Source organism: Gossypium hirsutum, chromosome D05, assembly GCF_007990345.1.
Source record: "Gossypium hirsutum isolate 1008001.06 chromosome D05, Gossypium_hirsutum_v2.1, whole genome shotgun sequence".
Classification (NCBI taxonomy): Eukaryota; Viridiplantae; Streptophyta; class Magnoliopsida; order Malvales; family Malvaceae; genus Gossypium; species Gossypium hirsutum.
Window position 1 is genome coordinate 24,364,666 of NC_053441.1, and position 23,618 is coordinate 24,388,283.

General features: G+C 33.6%; 4 protein-coding genes across 5 annotated transcripts; 2 read left to right on the top strand and 2 right to left on the bottom strand.

Annotated features, from left to right (window-relative positions):
* Positions 1–1,005: 1,005 nt before the first annotated feature.
* Positions 1,006–4,349, top strand: LOC107914035 (uncharacterized). The gene is made up of 3 exons (XM_016842753.2): positions 1,006–1,452; positions 3,692–3,806; positions 4,098–4,349. Exons 1-3 carry the CDS (start codon positions 1,228–1,230, stop codon positions 4,169–4,171), a joined length of 414 nt encoding a protein of 137 aa, XP_016698242.1. The 5' UTR covers positions 1,006–1,227; the 3' UTR covers positions 4,172–4,349.
* A 723-nt stretch (positions 4,350–5,072) lies between these two features.
* On the bottom strand, positions 5,073–7,032 carry LOC107915266 (GDSL esterase/lipase At1g71691). The gene is made up of 5 exons (XM_041094419.1): positions 6,628–7,032; positions 6,425–6,546; positions 5,850–6,089; positions 5,503–5,752; positions 5,073–5,414 (listed from the first exon to the last, which is right to left on the bottom strand). The coding sequence occupies exons 1-5, from the start codon at positions 6,914–6,916 to the stop codon at positions 5,194–5,196; spliced, it is 1,122 nt and encodes a 373-aa protein (XP_040950353.1). The 5' UTR covers positions 6,917–7,032; the 3' UTR covers positions 5,073–5,193.
* A 2,584-nt stretch (positions 7,033–9,616) lies between these two features.
* LOC107914033 (queuine tRNA-ribosyltransferase accessory subunit 2) lies at positions 9,617–16,096 on the top strand. Of its 2 annotated transcripts, none has more exons than XM_016842749.2 (10): positions 9,617–9,952; positions 10,025–10,199; positions 10,298–10,456; positions 12,408–12,501; positions 13,563–13,633; positions 14,385–14,436; positions 14,725–14,773; positions 14,852–14,989; positions 15,495–15,614; positions 15,804–16,096. In XM_016842749.2, exons 1-10 carry the CDS (start codon positions 9,759–9,761, stop codon positions 15,907–15,909), a joined length of 1,158 nt encoding a protein of 385 aa, XP_016698238.1. In that variant the 5' UTR covers positions 9,617–9,758; the 3' UTR covers positions 15,910–16,096. The 2 variants fall into 2 exon arrangements, with proteins under 2 accessions (XP_016698238.1, XP_016698239.1); XM_016842750.2 differs by having other exon boundaries at positions 9,634–9,952; positions 15,827–16,096.
* On the bottom strand, positions 16,015–23,241 carry LOC107914034 (uncharacterized). The gene is made up of 10 exons (XM_016842751.2): positions 22,868–23,241; positions 21,071–21,109; positions 20,694–20,820; positions 20,313–20,374; positions 19,448–19,515; positions 19,104–19,153; positions 18,487–18,556; positions 17,121–17,244; positions 16,899–17,015; positions 16,015–16,341 (listed from the first exon to the last, which is right to left on the bottom strand). The coding sequence occupies exons 1-10, from the start codon at positions 23,156–23,158 to the stop codon at positions 16,243–16,245; spliced, it is 1,047 nt and encodes a 348-aa protein (XP_016698240.1). The 5' UTR covers positions 23,159–23,241; the 3' UTR covers positions 16,015–16,242.
* Positions 23,242–23,618: the final 377 nt, after the last annotated feature.

Below are 23,618 nucleotides of genomic sequence, written 5' to 3' on the forward strand. Positions count from 1 at the left end.
TAATTCGGTTAATTCGGTTAATTCGGTTAATTTTTAACCAAAAATAAAAAATATATGATTTTCGGTTAATTCGGTTAACCGACCGAATTAACCGAAAAAATTTCGGTTCGGTTAATTTTTTGAAAAAATTTCGGTTCGGTTAACAGTTAAAGATTTTGAAAGGTCGGTTAATTCGGTTAATGTTATTTCGGGTTGGTTAACAGAATGAACACCCCTACCCATTAATTGAGTAAAAGAGTGCAAACTAATTCTATGTTGGGTAATTGAAAATTTTTACTCAGTTTCTTCAATTTTTTTGAGGCATTGAACTTACAAAGAAAAAGATTTAGATATCAATGATGATAATGAAGATGGGTTGATCGGTAAAATTGATGGTCAAAGGTCTTTTTGATGTATTTTGATAATTTAGATACCCAATTGAATGTAAAAAAAAACTTAAATGTTTTTTTTTGAAGTTCAAGAGCTTTTTCCACTATTAAACCGTGTTTATATTATAAATAGGTTTAACTTTGAACTTCACTCCATTTAACTTATGAATATTGTTATTATTACTTTTATATAAACATATATTTTATAGACCTAACAATGTGATAAAAACATGAAAACATAACATGAACACAAGATTAAAAACACCAACATAATATAAATGCACAAGTATATCAAGATATTTACAAAAATAAAATAATATAAAAATAATAAATATGACTAGGGGAGAACAATCTATTTAACCGGTTGATTTTTTTTCGAATAGACTTTAACATGAGAAAATTAATTTAATTGGTTTTAATTAAGAAATTCGACCAAACTGAACCAACATTAATTCAATTTATCTGGCCGATTTTATCAGTTAACCAACCCAAAATTTTTGAGGTTATGTTTAGGATTATTAAATTAGATTTATATATTATATTATAATTTTCATTTTGATTTTGATTTTAAAATTCAAAAATCAAGAATCAACCGATAAAATCAATTAAATGGAGATCGGAATTATTCAACCCAACTAAACAAAACCGAAATAATTAATTGTCTGATTAAAACCCAGTATTGCTATTCCTAGTCACACATATAAGCCGATTTTCATTTTCAAATTAAAAATTAGTCTTTTATCTACGGTGAGAAAAGCGTTATTCTTGCAACCAAACAGAAAATCTTATCTTATTTTTGTCTTTTTAAGTTGGGAAAGGAAAGAGAAAGAAAGCAGTGAAGGTGAGCATTGGGGCACTAATGGGAAAAACAAAGAAAGAGCTGCTAAGCAAAGCGCCCTGGAGGGGAGACGACCATGACAACTCCAACAAATTCGCAGACGCCAAGCTCAAGGTTACCAACCAGCCTGGTTCCACCCCCAAAATGCACGTCCCTCACCGTAAGTCCGCCGCTTCCCGACTCGACGACGACGACTCCCTTGAGATTGACCCTGAACTCCGTTACAGCTTTCAGCGCAACTTCCAGGTCCCTTTCTCTTTCCCTTCCGTAATTATATTTGACCTAGAAACAAACCCGCTTTCAGATATTGATGTTAGTTTCGATGGGTCTGGTTTTTCTTTTTCCAGAATTTGTTTACCCAATTTCCTCTGGTAGACTAATTGTGGTGCAGATTGAGTGGTTTTCTTTTTTAATTTCAGAATCATGATAGAATAAGGTATTTTTATGTTCAAACAATTTTAAAAAAGGTTGGAACACCAATTCGAGTTATTTTTATGCTCAAACAATAGATGGTTGGAAAACCAACTCCTGTCGCGCCAAGTGGTAAGGAGCTTCGGTGCTTCCTTAAAAACATCTCTGAGTCTTGTGAACCCCTGTTTGGAGTCTGACCCTAATCAACTTTGGATTAGTCTATAGGAGGTTCTTAGACAAAAAAAGAAAATAAAAAAAAATGGTTGGAACAGTCCTATTTTTATCTGACCGCACAAAGTTTAGAATTGAAAACAATGCTCTATAGCTAGAAAAAGGTTAAGATTTAAGAACCTGGATTCTGTAGTTTTGAAGGAAGCTATGATAGTTATCACCATAAGGTTCCAAACCTGCGGTGCAAAAATATTATTCACTAGTCAAGATTCTACAATCTAAGCCAGTCTCATTGTACTTGGTGTAAGTTTTGGATTCAGATACGTGTCAGATGTTCAATTTCTCTTAAGTTTTTCCATATACATGGGGTGTCATACCTCCATGTCCATGTCCGGGTTTCTATTGGACATGAGTATCGGACATGGGTATTTCAAGAAAAATGAGAGACAGAGCAATATAGGTTGTAGTTAATTGGCAAACTTTTATTTTTTTTATCACAAGATATCTGCAGTCTTGATCTCAATATGGATTGTCTTGTTCAATTTCAAACTGCAGATTGTGGTCAGTAATTTCTAGAATTTTTTTTTTCTAGCGAAGGTCTAGAAGCAGATTGGTGCATGTGCAACTCAATCTGCAAATAACTTGAAAACTGGATACAGTTTAGGTAAACTTGTTCAGGTATATATCTTGCATATTCCATCTATGTTAGGGTAAATATTGGTCATCTTGGATGAAGTCTACATTCAGGTTAGATAAATTAGTACTTTGCATGCAATACTTAGGGAAATAAAATGTTGGCTCTACTTGTAATTTCATTGTTTCTGAGTGAGAAGTGCAACTATGTTTGATGCCACAACGTGATACAGACAACACAGGTATAATATATGTCAAGGAAAATTTACAGTATGATCTTTATTTGATCTTAGACTAATTCCGGTCTTATTTGAGCTATAACATATGTTAAGGAATCATATTTCCATGTTTTCTTTAGCTAGATGGTCATTCATTTTAATTATTTTTCCTTGACTGAGTTTCAAAATGTGGACATTTCTTTGATTTTAGTTGCTAGATATTGCTTTTCAGCCTTAGGATTTTGCATAAAGTTAACCTTAAGTAGCCTTTTCTTTTTTAATTAAAAAAGGTTGTTCCAAGTGAAGTACTTTTTTGTATTGCAACCCTCACAATATAGAACTAATTGAGCTCTATAAATAACCACATAACTAAGTTATGTGACTCCTATTCTCTACACCCATAAATAGGAGTTCTCACAATTCATTCAAGGACTTTTGGAAAGTTTTTGCATTGACTGAAACTCTCTCCAACTCTCTTTACAATCCTTTAATCTGAATTCTCTCTTGAGCCATGTTCTCCACCTGTTTATTCATCTTTTACTAGCAAATAGTATAAGGCAAGAATTGAAGGGGTACTAGGGTGTTGGTCTTCCTTTTACTAGCAAATAGTATAAGGCTCCATCAGGTCTTACAGTGTATCACTTATTGCATGAAGTCGTCTGAAAATGCATTTTGTTCAATGGGATCTTGGTATCAGCAAAAATGGCAATTAACATAAAAGTCCACAGCAATTATAAACTTTTGGAGAAATTTCGGTGTTAAAACTTAAAAGAATGTTTGTGCTTGGTAATTGTTAATATCGCTGAATTAGTTAATCTATACTGCACCGTTTTCTTAATTACAGTTCAAAAACTATTGTCAAGACAAATGAAAGTTTGCTGCAAATCCTACTTCCATTTGTAGATGATGAGTCTAAATGCCACTGTCTACTTTTTATGCCTTCAATATTTCTTTATAGAAGGTGAATTTTGAACATATTTCTTGGCTACTATGAGTTATTATTGTCCATTAGCCTCTTTGACGAGTATTCTAATAGCTCCATGTTTATACAGTTTCTTCAACGAGTTTTTAGCATAGACACTGTTGTGAAGCCTCTTCCACCTGCAATGGCATACAATGTTTCCCGCAACTTGAGCTTCTTCACGCGTATATTCACCCAGTTCTTTGGTGAGTTTTTATTTGCCAAAAAGTTATTGGTAGCTAAAAGTTTGAACATTAATATCCATGAATTATATGCACTGCATCAATGTTTTCCAGGATTCCCATGCTTTGCACTCCGAGTGGAGATGCATTGCTATTTAGGCTATGTTGTTCAAACTTTTGGTATTGCTTGAAGTGCCTGTATCCGACTCTTATTTGTGCATGGATTTAGGGTCTAGAATAGACATGGATACTTTATGAAAAATGAAATGTCGAGTGGTGTAGATCTCTCAACTTTTCGGGATCGTTGTATTGCAGATCCAGAAGGTATTGCAAATGCACAAAGATCGCTGGGGTTGGGACAGGAAGAAAAAGCTCGTCGAGTGCGTTAATGAGAATAAAAGGCATTTGGGATTTTTGTGGAATCTGAAAGTGAATTTATGATTTGATTTCTTTATATGGTTATCTTTTTAATCCATGACCAAAGTGTAGAGACATGGAAAAGGAACTCTCAAATCTTGTTTGAAATTGGTAGAGTTATTCTCAGTTATATTTATTTAAATTATCAAAGTAATGCCAGGAAGTACTAACTACTGACCTGAACCAGCGCCTAGTACAACTTGTTATTGGATTGCCTCTTCCAGCTCAAAGGTTTAAACAAAATTCAAAAAATTTGAGTCGGTCCTTGCATTCAAATTTATATATCTTTGCTTGTAATTATATAGCCAGTGTTATAAATCTTACTAATTTTGGATAAGGCTTTTCCATGAAACTTATGAGAATAAATGCTCATTTATTTCTTTTACTTTATTAAATATAGAGAGGGGCTTGTAAATTATCTAAATGAAGACACGAGAATTCTATATTTTAGCTTTTATCATTTATTATTCTTTTAGTATACATTTGATTATTTTATAATGAACGAGTCTTTTTACAAATACTACATCCAAGTTTTACTTCGGTAAAATCAATAATATTATTGTGTCAGGTATTATATATATGTTTTTAGAACAGTTCAAATTTATTCGGATTTAAAAATGCAGATGCAATTTATATTACTATTAAAATTCTTTTATTAAAAAAATTGACAAAATTTAGGACTTGAATTTTAAAGTATCGTTAATACTTATTTTAACATATTTGTACTTGATGTTCAGTCATATTGTGATTTAATTATTTCTTTCATGTTCTATAATCGTGTTCAATATTACTAGGTTTGCTCTGAGTATCATACAAATATTTGCTCAACAAGGATATATTTAAAATTTTAGAAAATAAAAAATGGGAAAAATATAAGAGTAGCAATTTAAGCTCCAATTGAACCAAAGTGCTCTTCCTTTACAATCAACCAGAAAATGAAGTACACAAAGAAAATAAGCCAGATAATGGCTTATTTATGGTACTAATACAAAGATCAAAGATTGGCAAGCTGCTGAATGTTGATGGGATAAACAATGGAAGGATCACCATTGAAGGCCTTCCTTGCCATTATGATATTCACTTTCTCAGTTGGATGGAATGCATCCCAAAACACATATTCATCTCTATTTTCACATGGTGTTTGGAATGGAAGACATGTGATTTGCCCTCTGTTTCTCCCAATCCCACAACACCCTCGGTTTACAACACTAAATCCTGCATATATATATCCATCCATCAACAATCAATTCAAAAATACATTTCTGTAACCAGAAAATCCAATTTCGAATCGTAGTTTACGTACCGTATGTTCTAGCATTAGCAACGATATCTTCAAAAAGGTGAGCAATGTCGACGTAGATAAATCTTGCACCCGGAAGGTTAGCATTAAGGCTATTCATCATGGTTTTCACATTGGCATTGAAAGGTAAAACCAGCTGGTTCACTTCCTCCGAGCAGCTCCCCCCAGTGCTTTGAGCTAAAATGCTTGGGATACACCCCATTCTTCCTAGCCCTGCTAGTACAAACTTACGTGCTCCAAGATTGTAAAGTGCCTGCAACATAACCAAAAAAACGAACCCTAGTATAGGTAATGCTGCAACAGTGTTGAAGTGGGAATGGTAGCTTGTGGATGAACTTGTTTTAACGTACCCTTAGTTGTTGATTGTATTTTTGGACCAAGAGGTCTGCATATTGTTGGCCGTCGTACTGATTTCGAGTTGGGAAATTGGGCATAAGGTAATTGTTGAGATAATCATTGCTTCCCATTCCAACAAAGAAAATACATTTACCAAGTGCTTCTGCTGCTTCTATTGCCCCAAGGTTATCTGCGAGCTGATCCAGTGTGGTTTGGAAATTCTGTATTTGTTGATCAAATGGTATTCGCCCCACCTGATTCAAACATATACACAAATATTTATTTTTCTACTCATGCATGTCCATTTTGAAGGGAAAGGTGGCAGACAAAAGATGGGAGTCATTAATGCACAACAGTTTGATTTATATAAAGATCAGTCAAAAACATGCATTTATGATTCAAGCGGCAAGACTGCATGGAGATGCAGACTGTATTTATTTTAGATGCACTATCAAGTATGGCAAAGTTAGAATGGTAATAATTGCCAAACATCCTATATCACGAGAAATATACTTGAAATAAACTACACAATGGTCCTCAATTATTGTGCTTTTGTTTAATCATACATGTATAGGAGAAATATGCTTACAAAGTTTCGTCCGGTGATGTCAAGGATTCCGGCAGCTGCTGAGGCGTAGTTGACACCATGAAGAACTTGACCGCCGGAAGCTTCAGAATATGCAGGAATTAAAGGAAGTCCTAGTAGTTCAGCTGCATGTGCAAACACATTTAATCTTTAGTTATATCCATAACGTGTACTCGAATATGAATAAATTAACTAGAGTTACTAACCGATTTCATCAACCATGGTGTAACCATTAGAGAAACGACCAGTAGGACCGCCATTGAAGTCAATACCATAAGGGAAATAATTAGCCTTAGCGAAAGAAGGGAGGTCGTTGTTATTGCCATTGTCAATGAGAGAATCTCCAAATATGAACATAGCAGGCACCATTTCTCTTCTCCTTCCACCATCTGGCTCAAAAGGGTTTTCTCCTTGCCCTGAAGCCACATTGTTCAACGCCATACCTAAACAAACAAGCAAGCAATACATCCACGGCTTCGCCATCGCCATTGCCATTACCTGAGAGATGAAACACAACGAAAGAGAAGTAGAATGAGAGAAATTGGGAGGTGGAGAAGTTGGTATTAAATAACAGGAGGTAAGGTGGGTAGTTGGAAAGCAGTAAATGAGTTCATCTGTTTTAGTCCAGTGCAGTAATTACTTTATATTCATAAACCCAACTTTTTCAACTTCCTTCTTTTACTCCTATCGATGCCATTGCCATTAACGGTTTCATGCAAAGCCACTGCCTACTTCATGTTTCACACTTCACACTATTCGATATATATATACGTGTGTAAACAAACAAACAAAGAAGATAAGCAGTTAACGAGTTGTAAAGTCAACCGGGCAAGATGAGGATGGTAAATCTCCAAATTTCATAACTTGAAATTAATTATATGAAGTTGACCATTCAATTTCATTTTGATGGGAGACGCATTCCGCCATTCCAGCCTCTACTGTATCTCAATATTAATTATAACCAAATAACTCTAAACCTAACCAATGGGCTAAAACTCATATTTAAGGCCCAATTCCCAGAAATTATGCATTCAATTCAATCCCAAAGTTCATCTTCAATTCTACAAGGCTTTGGATTCTTACGATATAAATTATAATGAATGAAGAATCGAAAAAAACCAATATAAAGTATAATAAACGAAGAATAACACATGTTAGGATTGTAGATTTACAAATTGTAAAAGCGTATGGTAAAACTTAAATCTAAATATTCAAGGACTAAAGGTTTTAACCTTAATAAAAAATGTTATAATCTCGTTGGCAAACTATATTTATTGCCTAAATAAAAATAATATAATAAATTTCGAATAGGAGAGTGATTCACTTACACCGGTGTAAAACTAGCTGTAACTTTTTATACGATTAATATTTTAACCATCCAACCTTCGTATTTCATCTTCTATTCATATATACTGTACATGTCGAATTTGGCATAAATTAAAAAAATTCTAACTATTTGTTTTATGTAACAAAAATTTCAACCGTTCAACAAATATTATTATATACACTTTTTTAAATCGATATAATAGAAATATCAATAAGTTCAATGGTTGGATCGTTAAAGTATCAATTATATAAAAAGTCATGAAAAAATAAAATCATTCTAATTTTAAACCGGTGTAAGTAGATCCCTCTCTTTTTGAATACTTTAATTTTGTTAATTTTTAGCTACTAATTGAAAGAAAATATCTAATTATCGATAGATGTATATAATAAAATTGTAATTCAAAATCGAATAATCTAAAGTAATTCAACATGGTACTAAGCTTAATTTCAGCTTTGATAGACGATTTTTTCTATATTCAAAATATAATAATAAAATATTGTGCCAATTAAGATTTATATTATTGAAATAGAAGTAAAAGTGCAACTCAAATTGAATAATTTAAATCAATATTAAAAGTTTAATTTAATGCATACAAAAATGTAAATCCAACTTTAAGAAAAATATCTGCAAATTTGGGGAATCGTGGGAAAGGAGGAGATATTTGGTGGGCTCCCATTTGGACAGATTTGCATATTTACAACTGAGCAAAATAATCTTTGGCAAGAAAAAGGAAAAAGTTTTTTTTTAGGATTTGGATAATTGCTAATGTTGACCTTTTGAATTAAATATATTTTTAATATTCTTTAAAACTTAATTTATATATAATTTAGGTTTATTTTCAGATAATTCTTTTAGAATCAATGTCAAATTAAAAATACGTAGATATTGAGAGTTAAATTTATTGATTATTTTAGAATCATAATCAAAATGTATTAATGTTGAGGGTTAAATTTATTATTATATTGTTAAAATAGCATAAATTGATGAAAAGATTAAATGTCGTGATCAAGTGTCATAAGTTGTTCACTTTTGAAATTGATAGGAATTGATTTACCCCATTTTTTTTTTGGAAGGATGAAATTGCTTAATTTTGAAATTGTGAAGGACAAGAGGTCCTTTCAGTTTTATCATTTCAACCAAAACTTCTTTTGATTTTAAGATAAAGTTCAAAATTATACGTAATTTTAGTCTAATGTGCAATGTTATATATGGATTTTGATTTTATGCAATTTGATATATGAATTGTTGATTTGATTTAATTTTCATAAACAACTAACACCATTATCGATATAATATCGTTTTACGTTTAATTGTTGCGTACACAAATAATTATAACTATCCAGTATAAAAATGATTATTTTACGTTTATTTGTATATTTGAATCATGATCAAAATTTCCGATGTAAAATTATTAAATTTTAAGTTAAATAAAAAATCGTGTACAATTTTTATTTTTATTTTTTAACCCACATGGTATATTATAATGTAATAGATATATATATTTGTTGGATTTTTGTTTTGAAAAGAATAAACCAATACGTATTCTTATAATTATACACAGATGTTCGAAGACATTTTTGAAATGTTGATACCAATTCGACACATTAGTAACTTTCCATTATCCTAGTTTATTATAATTAATTTGATCTTTAAAAAAAATGTTAGAGTAAAGTCGTATTTCTAAAAAAAAATCAATTTTTATTAATTTTAAAAGTAAAAATTAATAATAATGAATTAATGTAAATGTTTTTTTCATCAAATTATATATATTCTTTATCGATATAATAATAAATTTAATTATTAATCGTAATATTTACATAAAATATAAAGGTTAAAATTGTTATTATAATAATAAAATATGAGAAGAAGGGAGAACTTTTTTAAAATTTTTGGTTGAACTGCGACTTGGGTGGTTACCAAACCATAAACCCAACAAAACCCTGAAAGAAAGGCGAAGGCCCCTGTTTCTTCGCCGCTCCAATTCCATAACCACTGTTATACTGCCACAGCATGAAGTTCGCGGTGAAGGCATGGAGCAATGGAGGAGCACGGGCAGGTATCCTCCATCTGGGCACCTCCACCATCGACACCCCTTCGCTTCTCCTTTCCACCCGTAAAGGCTTGCCCCACTTTATCTCCCCTGACCTTCTCTCTTGTCTCCCTTCCCCTGAGTCCCGTCTCCTCCATGTCAGCCCCCTTCACTTGTAAGCTTTCATTTGCCTTCTTTCAACTCTATTTTCTCCTCTATTCCCTGCTTAATCTTTTGCATATTTCAGCTTGGAAGGCCTTTCCATGAAAACTATCTCCAAGATTGGAGGGCTTCACCAACTACTTGGTTTGCATGACCATTGCTTCGTTTCTGTTCCAAGGGATTCCATTCAATGCCTTCCCGAAGCTAATTCCACTAACAAAATTGGGGCCTCTTTCGAGACCCCTTGTGGTCGTCTTCTGGTACTATCTATCTATCAATACTGATGTATTTAGCGGTGTTCATTACTCGGCTCTAACTGAATGAACCAGGCGAAATTTAATTTTAATGTGTTTGCCAGATTAAACCCGTTGAATATATGGAAATGATATCTTCCACGAGACCTGAGTTGTGGGCTACTTTGGCTGATGAAGTGCCTGCTTGGGTGTCTGATAAAAGGAACAAAACCTCAGTGGACCGGACCATCAAATGGCTCGATGAATGCATTTCATTAAGCCCTGTAATTTTCTTTATTGCCTTTTTTCTTTCATCTTTGACTTACTACAATTAGAATAACATGATATTGAATTTTTGCAAATGATAAGCATCATGTATATTACTCCGGCTTTTCATTTTCTTGACTTGTATCCAGTTTTGGTATAAGGATACGACCTTCCAAGCATTAAAACTTGCAAAAATTTAAACATGCACTTGTAGGACATATACCTGTATTTGACACTCACACCCAAGTCATCCTTTAAAGTATTGGTGTCACTACTAAACACTATTTCTGGTGCTCTTTTTGTTAATTGTAACTTCATCTTGCATTTTGGAACCTACGCTGAACTTTGAAATGTTTTTGTTTTTTGTTTTCTAGTTAGTTTAATTTTTAGCAAGTTAGTTTCTAGATGAAGTTTACTGTTGCATTTTATTTGAAAGATGTTATAGTTCTAGAAGATGAAAGTAAGCATAGGGTTGATCTTCGGTTAGAATATTGAAGGACTACCTAAGAGTCTAAGGGGTTTGCTGTTATACTGGATGAGAAGAGAAGAATTTTAGTAAAAGAAATGGACGAGGTCAGCGATGAAGTTAGAACTGATTTTCAGGACATTCCTGAGAGTGCCTATATTAGCATTATGGATAAAGAAAGCAGATGTAAAAGAATGTTGTTTACCGGAACAAAATGGATATAGATTAGATGGTTTGTTGAGTGTTACAAGGGTTTTCAATAATCGTAAGATAGCATTGGCTATGCAGTATGACTGTAGTGGTAGTTAGAATATGGCTTGCCTATTGGTTGAGTATCAGTTAAATAAGGTTGTTTCAACAGGTATCTCATCATGCAAGAAGAGATCATAAAAAATAAAGTCATATTTGTGAGAATGTAAAGTAAATTTGATTTTAGTAAAAATAATAAAGAGAGGTAGAGGTTGATCTACTAAATAAAAAGGGTTTGGCATCTTTGGATGTTTGAAAGGACATGGATTTTTAAGTGCTTTAATGAAGTTGTGTTATTTTTGTATGCGGAGGCCTCAAAAATGTCCATTGAAGATTTGGATAACGGGTAAAGCCTGCAAAAGCCACCTTTTAAATACCTTCAAACCTAAAGGATCTGAGAGTAAAGCCTTTCTACTCATAATTATCGCCTGAGGTCATGCTATTGACTGTGGAAATGCTCTTTTGATAACTATTCCAAATTGATGAATATCGTAATAATATGAAATCCCTTCGCTTCATTCTAGCTTCCTCTCCTCTTCTGATCTAGGAAGATACAATTGTATCCTTTGCTCCAGCTTGATTCCTTTTTTCCCTCTCCTTTTGCTCTATTCTTTCTTTATACAGCATAAAGGTCAAATCTTGGTAAATTTAGTTCAAACCATGTTTTTATAAGAATGTTAAGGTTACAAGCCATGTGGTTATATTTTAAGTCGAAGATGATGCTTATTTGTTTAGTAGGTAGGTAGTTAACTAGATGAAAGCCTTCGCTCTTTAAAGATATGAATAATCTAAGGGTTCTCATAGGTACTTACTGAAACCATGATGGGGCTTTGATTAGTGAAGTTATAATGTCTCTTAAGGAATATATGTTTTAAGTCGAAGATGATGCTTATTTGTTTAGTAGGTAGGTAATTAACTAGATGAAAGCCTTTGTTCTTTAAAGATATGAATAATCTAAGGGTTCTCATAGGTACTTACTGAAATCATGATGGGGCTTTGATTAGTGAAGTTATAATGTCTCTGAAGGAATATATGTCTAACATCTTCTCCCCGTGCAGAACTATAAAGAAAATATTTACGTAAATATTGGGTTGAATGTTAAGTTTTTGTCATCATTGACTGTGGAATGCATTTAGCTTTAAATTTATTGAGTAATAAGTATTCCAAAATGACATCAGCACAGCTTTTGTCAAAAAATGCAATGTGATATTAAGTTTGATTGATATAAGCTTGTATTAACTCATGGAATTTAGGCAAGTGGAGCTGTTTTCGGAGCTATTGTTGGAGGTTCTAGTTTGGAAGAAAGGCGAAGATGTGCCCAAGAGGTAGCAACAAGAAACGTATCTGGTATATCTATGAACAAGACTTTTGTTTGTGCCATAAAGTCTTAACACAGTTTGTTGCATGCTAATCCTTTCATACCCCTAGCATTATATTGGATAACATTATCGAATACAATCCTATTCACAATCTTACTTTATCCCATCGTATCCATAGTTTTTGTGCACCAAAGGTGCCCTAATAATATGATATTGATGTCTGGCTTAAATGTATTTTCAGCCTAGAGCTCCTAGGCATATTTAATTTGGTTTAAAGCCGGAAACTCAAGTCCATCTGCATGAAGGACACACCATCAACACCAGGCACAAGCTTTGACTGTATTGTAAATACTCCTTAGTGTCTTAAGACTACAAATAGAATAGGTCTTTTTTTTTTGTGTGTGTGTGTGTGTGTGTGTGTGTGTGTGTGTGTACTATAGTTTAGTTGCTATGTTGGCCCCTTATCTAGTGACCTCAAACACGAACACGAGTATGACAGATATGGATATGGTCATCAACAAGTTTCCGAACTTAGAATGTGATAATAGGATCTGTCATTGTAATTAAGAATATTCTTACATGTCTTTTTAAAGTAAATAAATTATTAAAATATTTTAGTCTTCAAATATAGTTTTGTTAATTATCTAAATGGGATTAAATTTGGGGTCTTCATGATATCCTGGATCTGATGCCAAATCTGCTCAAATCTATTTGGTCAAGGTGGTACCATTGTGGTTACTTTGCTGGAGATGGCATAACTACTTCCCTTACCTGTTAGTCTTTGAATTTTAATTGTTCCTCCCTATATCCAATTTAAATAATATGTATTTTTTAAATCTTTTCATCTGTATCCAAGCTGTGTTGGTTACATATTCTAGCTTATACATAACTGTGGTACATATGGTTTCCTTATGTCTCGGTGCTTATTAGCTCCGTGGACAACTCATCTTAATGTATATGCATGCTTGCTACCTTGAAACCTAGATCTTTCCTATTCCATAGTACATATTTTAATGCATCTGTTTTCGATTGCATGTTCACTCTTGTTAGCAAATATTTAAATACTGATTCTGAATATAAATTATGCAGGTTATTGGGTTGGAGGGTTAGGGCTTGGGGAAAGCATGGATGAACGCCCTGCTCTGCTTAATGCTGTCATTGTAAGTAGCTTAACCCATAATTTAGGCAAAAGTAATAATCAGTTTAACTTATATTAATATATATTTTGGTGCATGATTTAAAACTCAACGAAGTTTGGATGTGTTGATCAAAGAGGGAAAAAGTAGAAAAGATATAGCTTTTGTAAGATTCACTATTGGTTAGCTTTTGTTTCTTTCAGCTTTTACTTTTCTTTTAGCTAATGGCAGCAAAACAGATACTAATGGAAGAAACGTGATAAGAGTAGTGCGGAAGTCTAAATCTCTTCCTCTAAGCCAAAGGTAAAAACTGTATAGTTATGATGACAAACTATACAAAGGTCAAGCTTACTTGGTGTAGCCATTGAAACACTTGACTCATTGTTCTTCGTTGCACGGTTGGGAACTGTAATTTTATTAATTTTAAACCCTATTTTGCTATGTTATTTTGTCAACTTTAGTTTATTCTAGGAGCTTAGGTTATTTTCTTGGAATCTAAGTTGGTTGTTTACTTGTTTATTATGGTACCCTTCAAGTCTGATCTTATTGGGTTAAAGAATAATCAAGTTGATGACATGGGACATACATTTGGAGTAAATTGTTTACTTAGGGTTTTTGGACATACATTCGGAATTTTAGGATTCATGGCTATGATCGAAATTGGGGTTAGGATTTGCTAGGCAAATTTTTGTTTTATGGATCAATTGCAGCAATAGAGTGGCAATTTCACGTTCCCTTTGTAATTTTAAGTTCTAACAGTGTTAGTAATACTCAGGAAGCCTTGCCAGAGGAAAAACCGCGGTTGATATGCGGGCTTGGACTGCCAGGTACCAATCATTTCTGTTTTCTTCAGTTTCAATCCATTATTTTCTTTCTTGTTCCCTGCTTTCTCTCTCTCTTACTCTCCAGATCTCTCATGGTGGGGTTGATTTGGGGGGATGAGGGTTTTTCTTGGTGCGGGTGGGGGGGGGGATTATTGTAACGTGAGAGCCTTTGTTTACATTTTTATCATTGTCAGTGGAGTTATGTTTCTGAAAGCTCATTTGTATTCCTACTATATTGGTATGTTTTGTAATTCACGTCATCACGGATTAATTTGTTTTTTAATGTCATAGAGGAAATATTGCAGGGCATTGCAGCAGGTGTTGACCTCTTCGAGTCGACGTATGTAGCTCAGTTCACTATGTATTACCATCCAACCTGTCTTTTAACTATGCTAATCGCTTTCACGGCTATTTATAGGTATATTTACCATCTTACACTTGGAGGCTTTGCACTCACCTTTCCACTAGATAGAACACAGATAAATGCATTGAATCTTGCCCCAAGTGATGTAGGAAGCGACCCCAGAAAAATTAATCTGAGAGCCACAGTGTTCAGGTAATTTTCAAGATTACTTTTAAATTTTAACTCTTTTGCTTAAAAATGAAAATTTGATTGGCTTGGGTTTAAGATTGAATGTTATTAGTCATATTATCAATAGTTTGAATATTTTGTAAAGGTTTCTATATGCCTGCTTCTATTACAATTTCTATTATCATGAATGATCCTGTGAAGCATAGGAATACTAGTATCTTATATTACATCTTTGAATGCTTATTGAGATTTTGTTTCTACTTCATGGATGCATTTACATCTTTTAACCTATGTTTGACACCAGTGTTCGAAACATATTCAGATTTGGGTATGGGGATACCATGTTTTATAACTACAATTGAAGATGCATTTATACATGTAGATGAGCCATTGTTTGCAATAGATATTGGGATCCATGTTGATCAGACATCGGAGGATCTTGGATCTAAGTGGGAATCTACTGCTTTTACTTATGAAATATGGATCAATTTTTCCTTAATTAACATATCATTTTTTTCCTCCCTTTCAGGAAAGACACAATGCCCATCGTTGAAGGCTGTACGTGTTATACATGTCGAAATCATACCCGAGCCTACATTAATCATCTACTCAATGTCCATGAAATGTTGGCACAAATTTTGCTGGAAATGTATGTCCTTTTTCTTTCTTTGTTTCTTCCTTTTGGTGATACAAGCTTTGCTTTCAATCATTCTTATGTTTACTAGTTTATTTGATCAAATATTGATGTCTGTTCCTCACCGTTTGAAACAATACTAATCCTATCTAGAAAGGTTTCCGCTATGAAGATAATAACAGCTTTTAGGCTTTGATGTTGCAGACATAACACCCACCATTTTCTAGGTTTTTTCCGGTTGATAAGGGAAGCTATCAATGCAGGCCGATTTGAAGAATTTCGTAAGGAATTTGTTCAAAGATGGCGCTGAATTTCTTAGATGATACTTGTTTGATTAAGAAGTTATTCCTGGGATCATTTGTAAACCGTATAAGATTACTTGTTTCTGAGGAAGTACCACAAATATATTTGCATATTTTCTTGCAACTTGGATTTTCAATTCAACCATAAACTTACATTATTTGTTTTCGACATGTATAAAAGGTACAAGTTTCTCACATCTTACGTACAACCTGATCAATTGCATCATAAATAGGGGCAACGGATCAAATATTTATATTTTAAAAATTTAAATTGGCATTACCTGTCTGAGGCTTTTTTACACGGCACAGATGAGGGTAGCTTAGAGTTTAAGGCAATGAAACTATACAGCGGCTGCCGAATATGTATTGAACAAATATGACAGTATTTTCCTGTAATCACCAAGTTGAGTTTTTGTATTCGGATCGATTAAATACGGAACCTGCAAATTGCAATTAAACTTTATGTTAATGATTCAAGCTAACTATCCATTTTTTCGAAGTGCCTGTGTCCGACTTGTGTTTGACACAGATATGAGCACATGACCCTCAAACATCCTCCAAATACATGAAAAAATATTCAAAGAACAATCTGATCATACTCAGTGTTTGACATGACGTGCAAATTTCCGTTTATGTCGTATTGTTCATTCAATATGGTAGGGTTTCTGCTCAAACTGGGGCATGTGTGAGATAGGGTTACAAAAGTCTAAGCTAATGCATCAACTCTAACTCGGTTTTGAGTGTCGGACATGGATATATACAAATTTGTTCAATCTGAAAGGTCCTTGGAAAATCATATCCACATATCCATGTCCAAATATGTATCGGATATGAGTGCTGGATCCAACAACATAGAGCCAAGGTTCAAGTGGCTCGAGACTATTAATGCATAGGACCTGAAGCTTGTTGCATGAGCCAGCAAATACTATATATCAATTTCACTACTTTGAGGAGTTTGTTTTAAGTGAAAGATCATATGAATTTATCAGGAGCTAACCTCTTTGGATCCAGATGCCTCAAGGAGTAATTTCATCCGTTGAGATCCTTCTCCCACATTGTGAAGGATGTAAGGAAGTTCGAGTTCACAAAGTGCCTCTCGTACAATTCGTGAATACTGTCAAATAAAGAAAGAAGAATGATAACATTTGAGCATTTAAAGGTTTATGCTTCATTAGCAGAACCAACAGATGACTATTTAATCATGAATATGATAGCTTACTGGATCATTCTCATACGAGAAAAGTTCAAGTTTTTTTGGTGGTGGGTCTCGTCTTGCCTTATCCCATAGCATCATTCCTCGACCTGCTCGAAGAATTGTTGGCATCCATCCAGTGAACAATGTGCTGCAAAATGCAGCATTGTGGGAGAACTAGTTAAGAATTTAGACAGAAACTAAAGTTCTTACGAATCAATGAAACACAATTTAACCACGTGGCTTAACATGTTCAATTAAAGTCCATATCTATAATTAAAGCACCTTTTGATAAAAATAGAAGAACATGTTGCTCAAACTCATTTTTCTTGAAGTTCCCGTATTTGACATGAGTACAAAGATATTACCCTCCATATACATGGGAAAACATAGAAAAAACTGAACATACTTGTATGAGGCACATACCTGTATCCAACTTTCATATTTTAGTTCAGGTAATATAGCAGTTATCCATCATTTGATTTGAACCATTTGTACTAAAAACTATGTGCAATATGCATCTACATTGTAATACACACCCGTATTTGAACCATTTTTCTTAAAGTACCCGTATTCGACACTCATGTTCGACGCATGGATATGGAGATATGACCTCCAAAGGATCCTCAAAGGCAAAACTAAGAAATATCTAACTATTACCTGTATGTAATACACACCCATATTTGATGCTTGTAGCCAAGTCCGTGTAACATAGATGTGTATACATTGACTTTGTTTTGAAAAACTCATGATTTAATCTTAACCAGATGTTTCCCTCTTCTTCGCAAGTCAATAACATGTGTGAGCCCTATCTAGATTTACTCTGGTCTAAGTCCAGATATATTCTGATTTTAAGACCAATGTGCTATGTATGGAGCTATTCTAGTTCTAGTTGATTGGACACATATTATATGTGAGTTGTAATTTTACCTGTAATTGGACTTGTAAATTCCTTTTTTTTTTTAAATGACAACCTAAAGAACGCAGTAAGTAAAATTGCTAACTTTTATGTTATTCCAGAACTCTGCTGCATTGTTATCACTAAGACAAACCAAAGCAAACAGCTCACTGAATACGTTTCTCCTTCTATCTAGCTACCACTTTAAAAATGAACACATAAAACTCAAAATCCAAAATTTCAAAGTAACACCCAGAATCTAGTTATTCAATTTGTTTTTCTCTCGGACTTCAATGTTCTCTGCAATATATCTTTCTCTCCCCTCATAACCAAAAAGTGGGGATTAAAGTACTAGCATACATCAAGCAACTGAATACATACGCACATATCAGAAAAATATTCCAGATGCCAGGTTTAAGGTTTGGGCCTTTGGGGTTTAACCAATTTAAACACTTGGACAGATATTTAATATACGCAAACTTTGTGCCTACATACCTTTCTAAAAGACCCGTTGAGGGACTTCTTCCTTTACCATAGTGCTTGAACAGGTATTTGACAATATCACCTATCAGAAAAAGTAGAATGAAAATGAATGTTCTGCAAATTATGATATGGACAGTAAAGAAAGCATATAATCAAATCAACCATAAGTTGTGCAGGTGCAGGCATACATCTACTGTCTTACAGGTTCCCATATAAAATAATTGTACAAATACTTATAAATAAGAGCAGTCTGTAATCAGGGTCATGTTAGATTTCGTTCTCATCAAAATAGACATGCAAAAAGCTCCTGATGTGTTCTAAGGAAATGAATAAGATTCCACTAAATCAGCAATCAGTCAAAAGTTGCAGTCCCAGAACTTTAGACACATGTTCTCTGCATGGAATCTCTCATTATTGATCAGCATCATTACATCCACCATTGATGGAAAAAAAAAAAACAGAACAAGATATGGACCTGTGAGTAAATCTATATATGATACTTGGTTCAATTCATTTCAAACAAGGTTATGTTATGAAGCAAAGGCAAACAAAACAGGAGACCATTGCAGAAGAACTTAATGGCAGTCAATGTTGCAATCACCAAGGTGAGATAGAGCTTCACAACTTACCACTTTCATACATTGATATTCCAGAATTTGGGTCAATGAGGAAGGGAAACCTGCATGACAACTCCATAAACTTTAAAATTCCATAAAAGGAGAAACACTTAACAACATTACTTGTTCCCTTTCCCCCCGAGAAAGCTTCATATAAAATTGATGAAACCAAGACCAATTATGCTCTGGTAAGTAAGTTAAACGTCAATACAAACACAAATTTGTGCATTGTCTTCAACATATGAAATTGCTAATATTCAAGACATCTCAAATTCAATCCGAATTAAAACTTCCAAGCAACAAACCAACCAAAAATCATATAAAATAGAATTACTATAAGATAGAGAGCCACATACTGCTCTTTTCCACCAAAGCTTCTAACCATTTCTCTATGTCTTAAAGAACCTTTTGGACAAGGATACACCTGTTAAAAAATGGTAAAAAGTCTGCATCATGATGCATGGAAACTAGATAATAGCAAAGCATCAAAACGGGCATGATAAGTATTATGCATGTGATATAAAGTCCTATGCATTATTCCATTTATTCTCAGATGAAGCACATAAACGGTAGATTGAGTTAACCAGAATCTGTTCTAATCATGTAAAGAGTGCACTAAACACTGAATACCCTATAAATCATACAAAGAGGTACATATTATTCAATTCAGTTTTTTCTCCCTGGTCCATTTGTACAGCAGTAGTCAACTCAAAGCAGCAACTTCTTAGATGAAAGAAGCTAAAAGAAAGATGAATTCTTAAATTCAGAATCCTTTATTATCAGAAATGAAATCTGATAACCATAATAACTCATCAAATATAAGATAGATATTTTAACTTATGACACGACATGCTGTGAGAATTGATATTTTCTGGTTATGTAAAACTTATATATCCTGCACAAACTCTATAATACTAAATCAGCTAACTTCGTGTCTTTTGGGTTGACTACAGATTTGATTATCAGCCAACCTGACTAAGCTATCCAAACCAACCATGCAATAGTCCCCTCCCCCTTCTCTCTCTCTCTCTCTCTCTCTCTCTCTCTCTCTCTCTCAATGCAAATGAAATTGTGCTGTTTACATGGACTGTTTTGAAATGCAAAACCCCTTCAGAATATGTTCAGGACAAAAATGTTTTATAAAAGAGAACAGCTGCTAATAAAACTTGGTCAATTGTGATAAACAACGAATTTTTCTAAAATATATCTAGCAGTTCTCACCTCTACAGAAAGATCCAGCTCTGTCAATGCTTCTCGAACCCTTCTGCAAAAGGGGCATGCTTCTGTTTACAAAATGCAAATAATAAATAAAGTGAAAACCTTCAGGTTCTGAAAACACCATTTGAAATAAGCAATTTATTCAAACTTTGACCCCAAAAGTAATGATAATTTTTACAAGGCGTAAGAACTTGGTTATTAGAACATGCTAATTTACTTGTTTTCAGAAATTCTAATGCTCATTCTTCCATCCACTTATTTAGCCAAAACTTTGAATCAGGAAAACTAAGATAAATCAAAGTGAAATGTAGAGGAAAGCAACTTTTCACATTTTGGCCATTTATAAGCATATGATGACCAAACATTATTTAGCAAGACACTTACCAAATTCAAAGAGTTGCATGCGAATGGGAGGATCGGGAATGGTTATATCTTTGCTCTCTGAGCCCTCTGCTAGTGATTTTGATCCCCAAGGAAATCTTGCCAAGGTGGATAAAGAAGATGTCGCTACCTACTATTGAGCCACAAAAAAGTAGAGAATTAAAGCTTTCTGCATATGCAAACATTGACGAAAGAAACATAAAGAAAACATGACTCTTTAAACGGGACTCTAGAGGTATATTATGTAAAAGAAAACGAAAATAAAACATTGAAGAAACTTATGAAAGGTAAAAAGAAAAAGGACAAGGAAAATAGTTTGGGCAAAGAAATAAATGATATAAGAGTGATGAGAAAAAAGGGTGACTCTTTAAAGAGGTTACCTCCAGAGCATCATTCCGTTCTTGGGAGGGGTCTCCTCCCTGCAAACCACAATATAGAAAGGATTGGTAAGGAAAAAATGAAAAGTTATAGAAAGGACCACGAACTTATAATCACGTATGCTAGAAATAGAAATCAATTCCAAGTACGAGAATAGAGAGAAGGAATTTTGTTTAAAGCTACAGCAGCTCCTTTCCGAAGTGTTAATGCATAAAAGGTACAGCAGCCAGTCCATCAAAGGTATTAGCTACCAAGGGATCAAATCTATGTTGCTTGGACTCAGATGTGATATGCGAACGTATCAGACATGGGTATAGTTAGATTTTTCAAAGAGTTAATGCATATGTATCCCATGTATCGGACACGGATACTTCAAAAACAATGAACAGTCCAAGCAACATACAATTAAATTCAAACAAAAAGAATAGGCATGAATCAAATGAAGAAGCAAGTCGATAAGGAAACTGATTCTGAACATTCAGACAACAGAAATTCTAGCATTTGGATATCTGGTTTAGTTGTTAAATGATATATGCTGTGTAATATGAACAACAATGGTCTCGGAAACCTTGCATTGCATGCTAGAGAATCTTTTTCTACTGAGGGGGCAGTTAGAGTTAATGGCTTACTATGCTTGACTGATTTGACCAGCAAGGAAGATCACAGAGTTAAAGGTGAAGTGCATGGGGTGGCAAATACCCAGGAAAATCAGTACATAGTTACACTTGCAAAACATAATAAGCACTTGCAGGTAGTTAACACCAAGCAAAGGTAATGAGCCTTTGAGATTGGTAAAATCCAACAAGAAAAGTACCAAGAATAAAATGTTAATCTTATATCATAGCCAAAAACAATAGTCAACACATGCAAAACAGAAAAGAAAATGATACTCAAAATAACACTACACTGGCACACGAAGGTTTGTAGATCAAAATGTTTCCTGACAGACAAGATGCCAAATCTTCAACTGGAAAAATGATAATCATGAAAGGGAAAAAATTGAGCCATACAAACCAAATCATATCACCAAAATTCATCGACTGACTACGCTTTTGCAATTAAATTCTAAATGAAAATAATTGCATGCTTCTTTGTTAGTTATTTATACAAACCGATAAGAAGCAAGAACATAAAGAGCCAGGATACCAAGCTGATGTCCTAGTCATAATTGGTTTTAATCCATATTTTTAGAGGAAAATATAATAACGATATGAGAAACATGCATCCACAGTTAATCTTGCCTTTCTATTGGTATTCCGCAAGAGAGAGATAACCTACAATTAAATCTACTCAAAACTGCCAGTTTTCTACAATTTTCAGCCACTCATCGCATCATAAAGAGACCCAACAACCATGATTTCAACTACCCTAATAACATAAAAGGAATAAATATTACATATCAACTTTGATCCAATGTAACATATGGACTTAGGTTTAGTGCAATGAGAACTTTGATTTTCACCTAGTTGTCATATTAGAAAAAATACAAATAAATATAGTTATTTTCATTTTTAGTGAATATAACTATTTGTTGTATTAAGGTAAGCATCAGTAAGTAACAAAATTAAAACAATACAATTGTACTGATTATATTAAGCATTAAATTATGTTTACCTGAAATGTTAACAAGGTGATATTGAAAATAAAGAAACATGTAATTGACGAGTTGTTTGTCTTTAATTCCATAAAGTAATGCTGAATAGTACTTAGCCTGTGATTTTATAGGCATGACAAGCTCAAATTTTTTTGCTGTAGAGAAAAGATAAACAAGGTTTCAAGAAAAAAATAAAGAGACTTACAGAGAATAATCTGAGAAGAGGACAAAGTAGAGATAAGAAACTGATGGATGCGTTGCCAGCATTTTGAGCTGAGGCTTGCGGGGATGGTCCCGTCGTGTCTAAATCATGGTCAGTTGGTTTCGCCGGATAGAATCTGTTTCTGCGTGAGACCCATTTCTTGTTTCTTGACAACTTCGGGGAAAAAGATGAGAAAATAAGCTTCGAAACTGGAAGTGAAGCAGTAGTTAGAGAAGGAGGATTGTGGTTTGAGGGAAAGAAAGAGGCGAGGGAAGGTAAAGGAGAAGCCATCATCCTTGCTTAGTGTATTTGCCTCGCAACCAGCCACAACTCAACTACCATACAGCAACGATCTTTCTTATTGGGCTGGGCTCTTTTGCTCAATTCCATCAATTTTGGATAAATTAAAATTTAATATCAAATAGGGTAATTATTTTATACCATTAGCAGTCTAATAAAAATAAAATAAAATCATCAGTTAGTTTAAGATATTCTTATAAATAAATAAAATTTTAACAAGTCACGCATGCATCATTGAAAATTGCTTTGATCTCATCTGTTTACTAAGAGATAAAAAATTTTAAATTAATTTTATTATAAAATTATATCTTTAACAATTATTTGAGTTTTTAAGCTGATCCAAATTTATCTCAATTTATTTCTAAAATATAGGATCTATATATAAATATGATAAACCTAGAGCATGTTAAACAATAGTATAAAGATTGTTAAGATGGTTAGTTTGTTATAAAAT

Excerpts from the sequence above, each read along its gene's own strand:
- LOC107914035 (XM_016842753.2), top strand. The coding sequence starts at position 1,228 with ATGGGAAAAACAAAGAAAGAGCTGCTAAGCAAAGCGCCCTGGAGGGGA. Across the intron at positions 1,453-3,691 it reads GCTTTCAGCGCAACTTCCAG|TTTCTTCAACGAGTTTTTAG; the intron begins GTCCCTTTCTCT and ends ATGTTTATACAG. Across the intron at positions 3,807-4,097 it reads TATATTCACCCAGTTCTTTG|ATCCAGAAGGTATTGCAAAT; the intron begins GTGAGTTTTTAT and ends GTTGTATTGCAG.
- LOC107915266 (XM_041094419.1), bottom strand. The coding sequence starts at position 6,916 with ATGGCAATGGCGATGGCGAAGCCGTGGATGTATTGCTTGCTTGTTTGT. Across the intron at positions 6,547-6,627 it reads CACCATGGTTGATGAAATCG|CTGAACTACTAGGACTTCCT; the intron begins GTTAGTAACTCT and ends TTGCACATGCAG. Across the intron at positions 6,090-6,424 it reads ACATCACCGGACGAAACTTT|GTGGGGCGAATACCATTTGA; the intron begins GTAAGCATATTT and ends TGTTTGAATCAG.
- LOC107914033 (XM_016842749.2), top strand. The coding sequence starts at position 9,759 with ATGAAGTTCGCGGTGAAGGCATGGAGCAATGGAGGAGCACGGGCAGGT. Across the intron at positions 9,953-10,024 it reads CATGTCAGCCCCCTTCACTT|CTTGGAAGGCCTTTCCATGA; the intron begins GTAAGCTTTCAT and ends TGCATATTTCAG. Across the intron at positions 10,200-10,297 it reads CCCCTTGTGGTCGTCTTCTG|ATTAAACCCGTTGAATATAT; the intron begins GTACTATCTATC and ends TGTGTTTGCCAG.
- LOC107914034 (XM_016842751.2), bottom strand. The coding sequence starts at position 23,158 with ATGATGGCTTCTCCTTTACCTTCCCTCGCCTCTTTCTTTCCCTCAAAC. Across the intron at positions 19,154-19,447 it reads AGCTTTGGTGGAAAAGAGCA|GTTTCCCTTCCTCATTGACC; the intron begins GTATGTGGCTCT and ends GTTGTCATGCAG. Across the intron at positions 17,245-18,486 it reads TCAACGGGTCTTTTAGAAAG|CACATTGTTCACTGGATGGA; the intron begins GTATGTAGGCAC and ends TGCATTTTGCAG.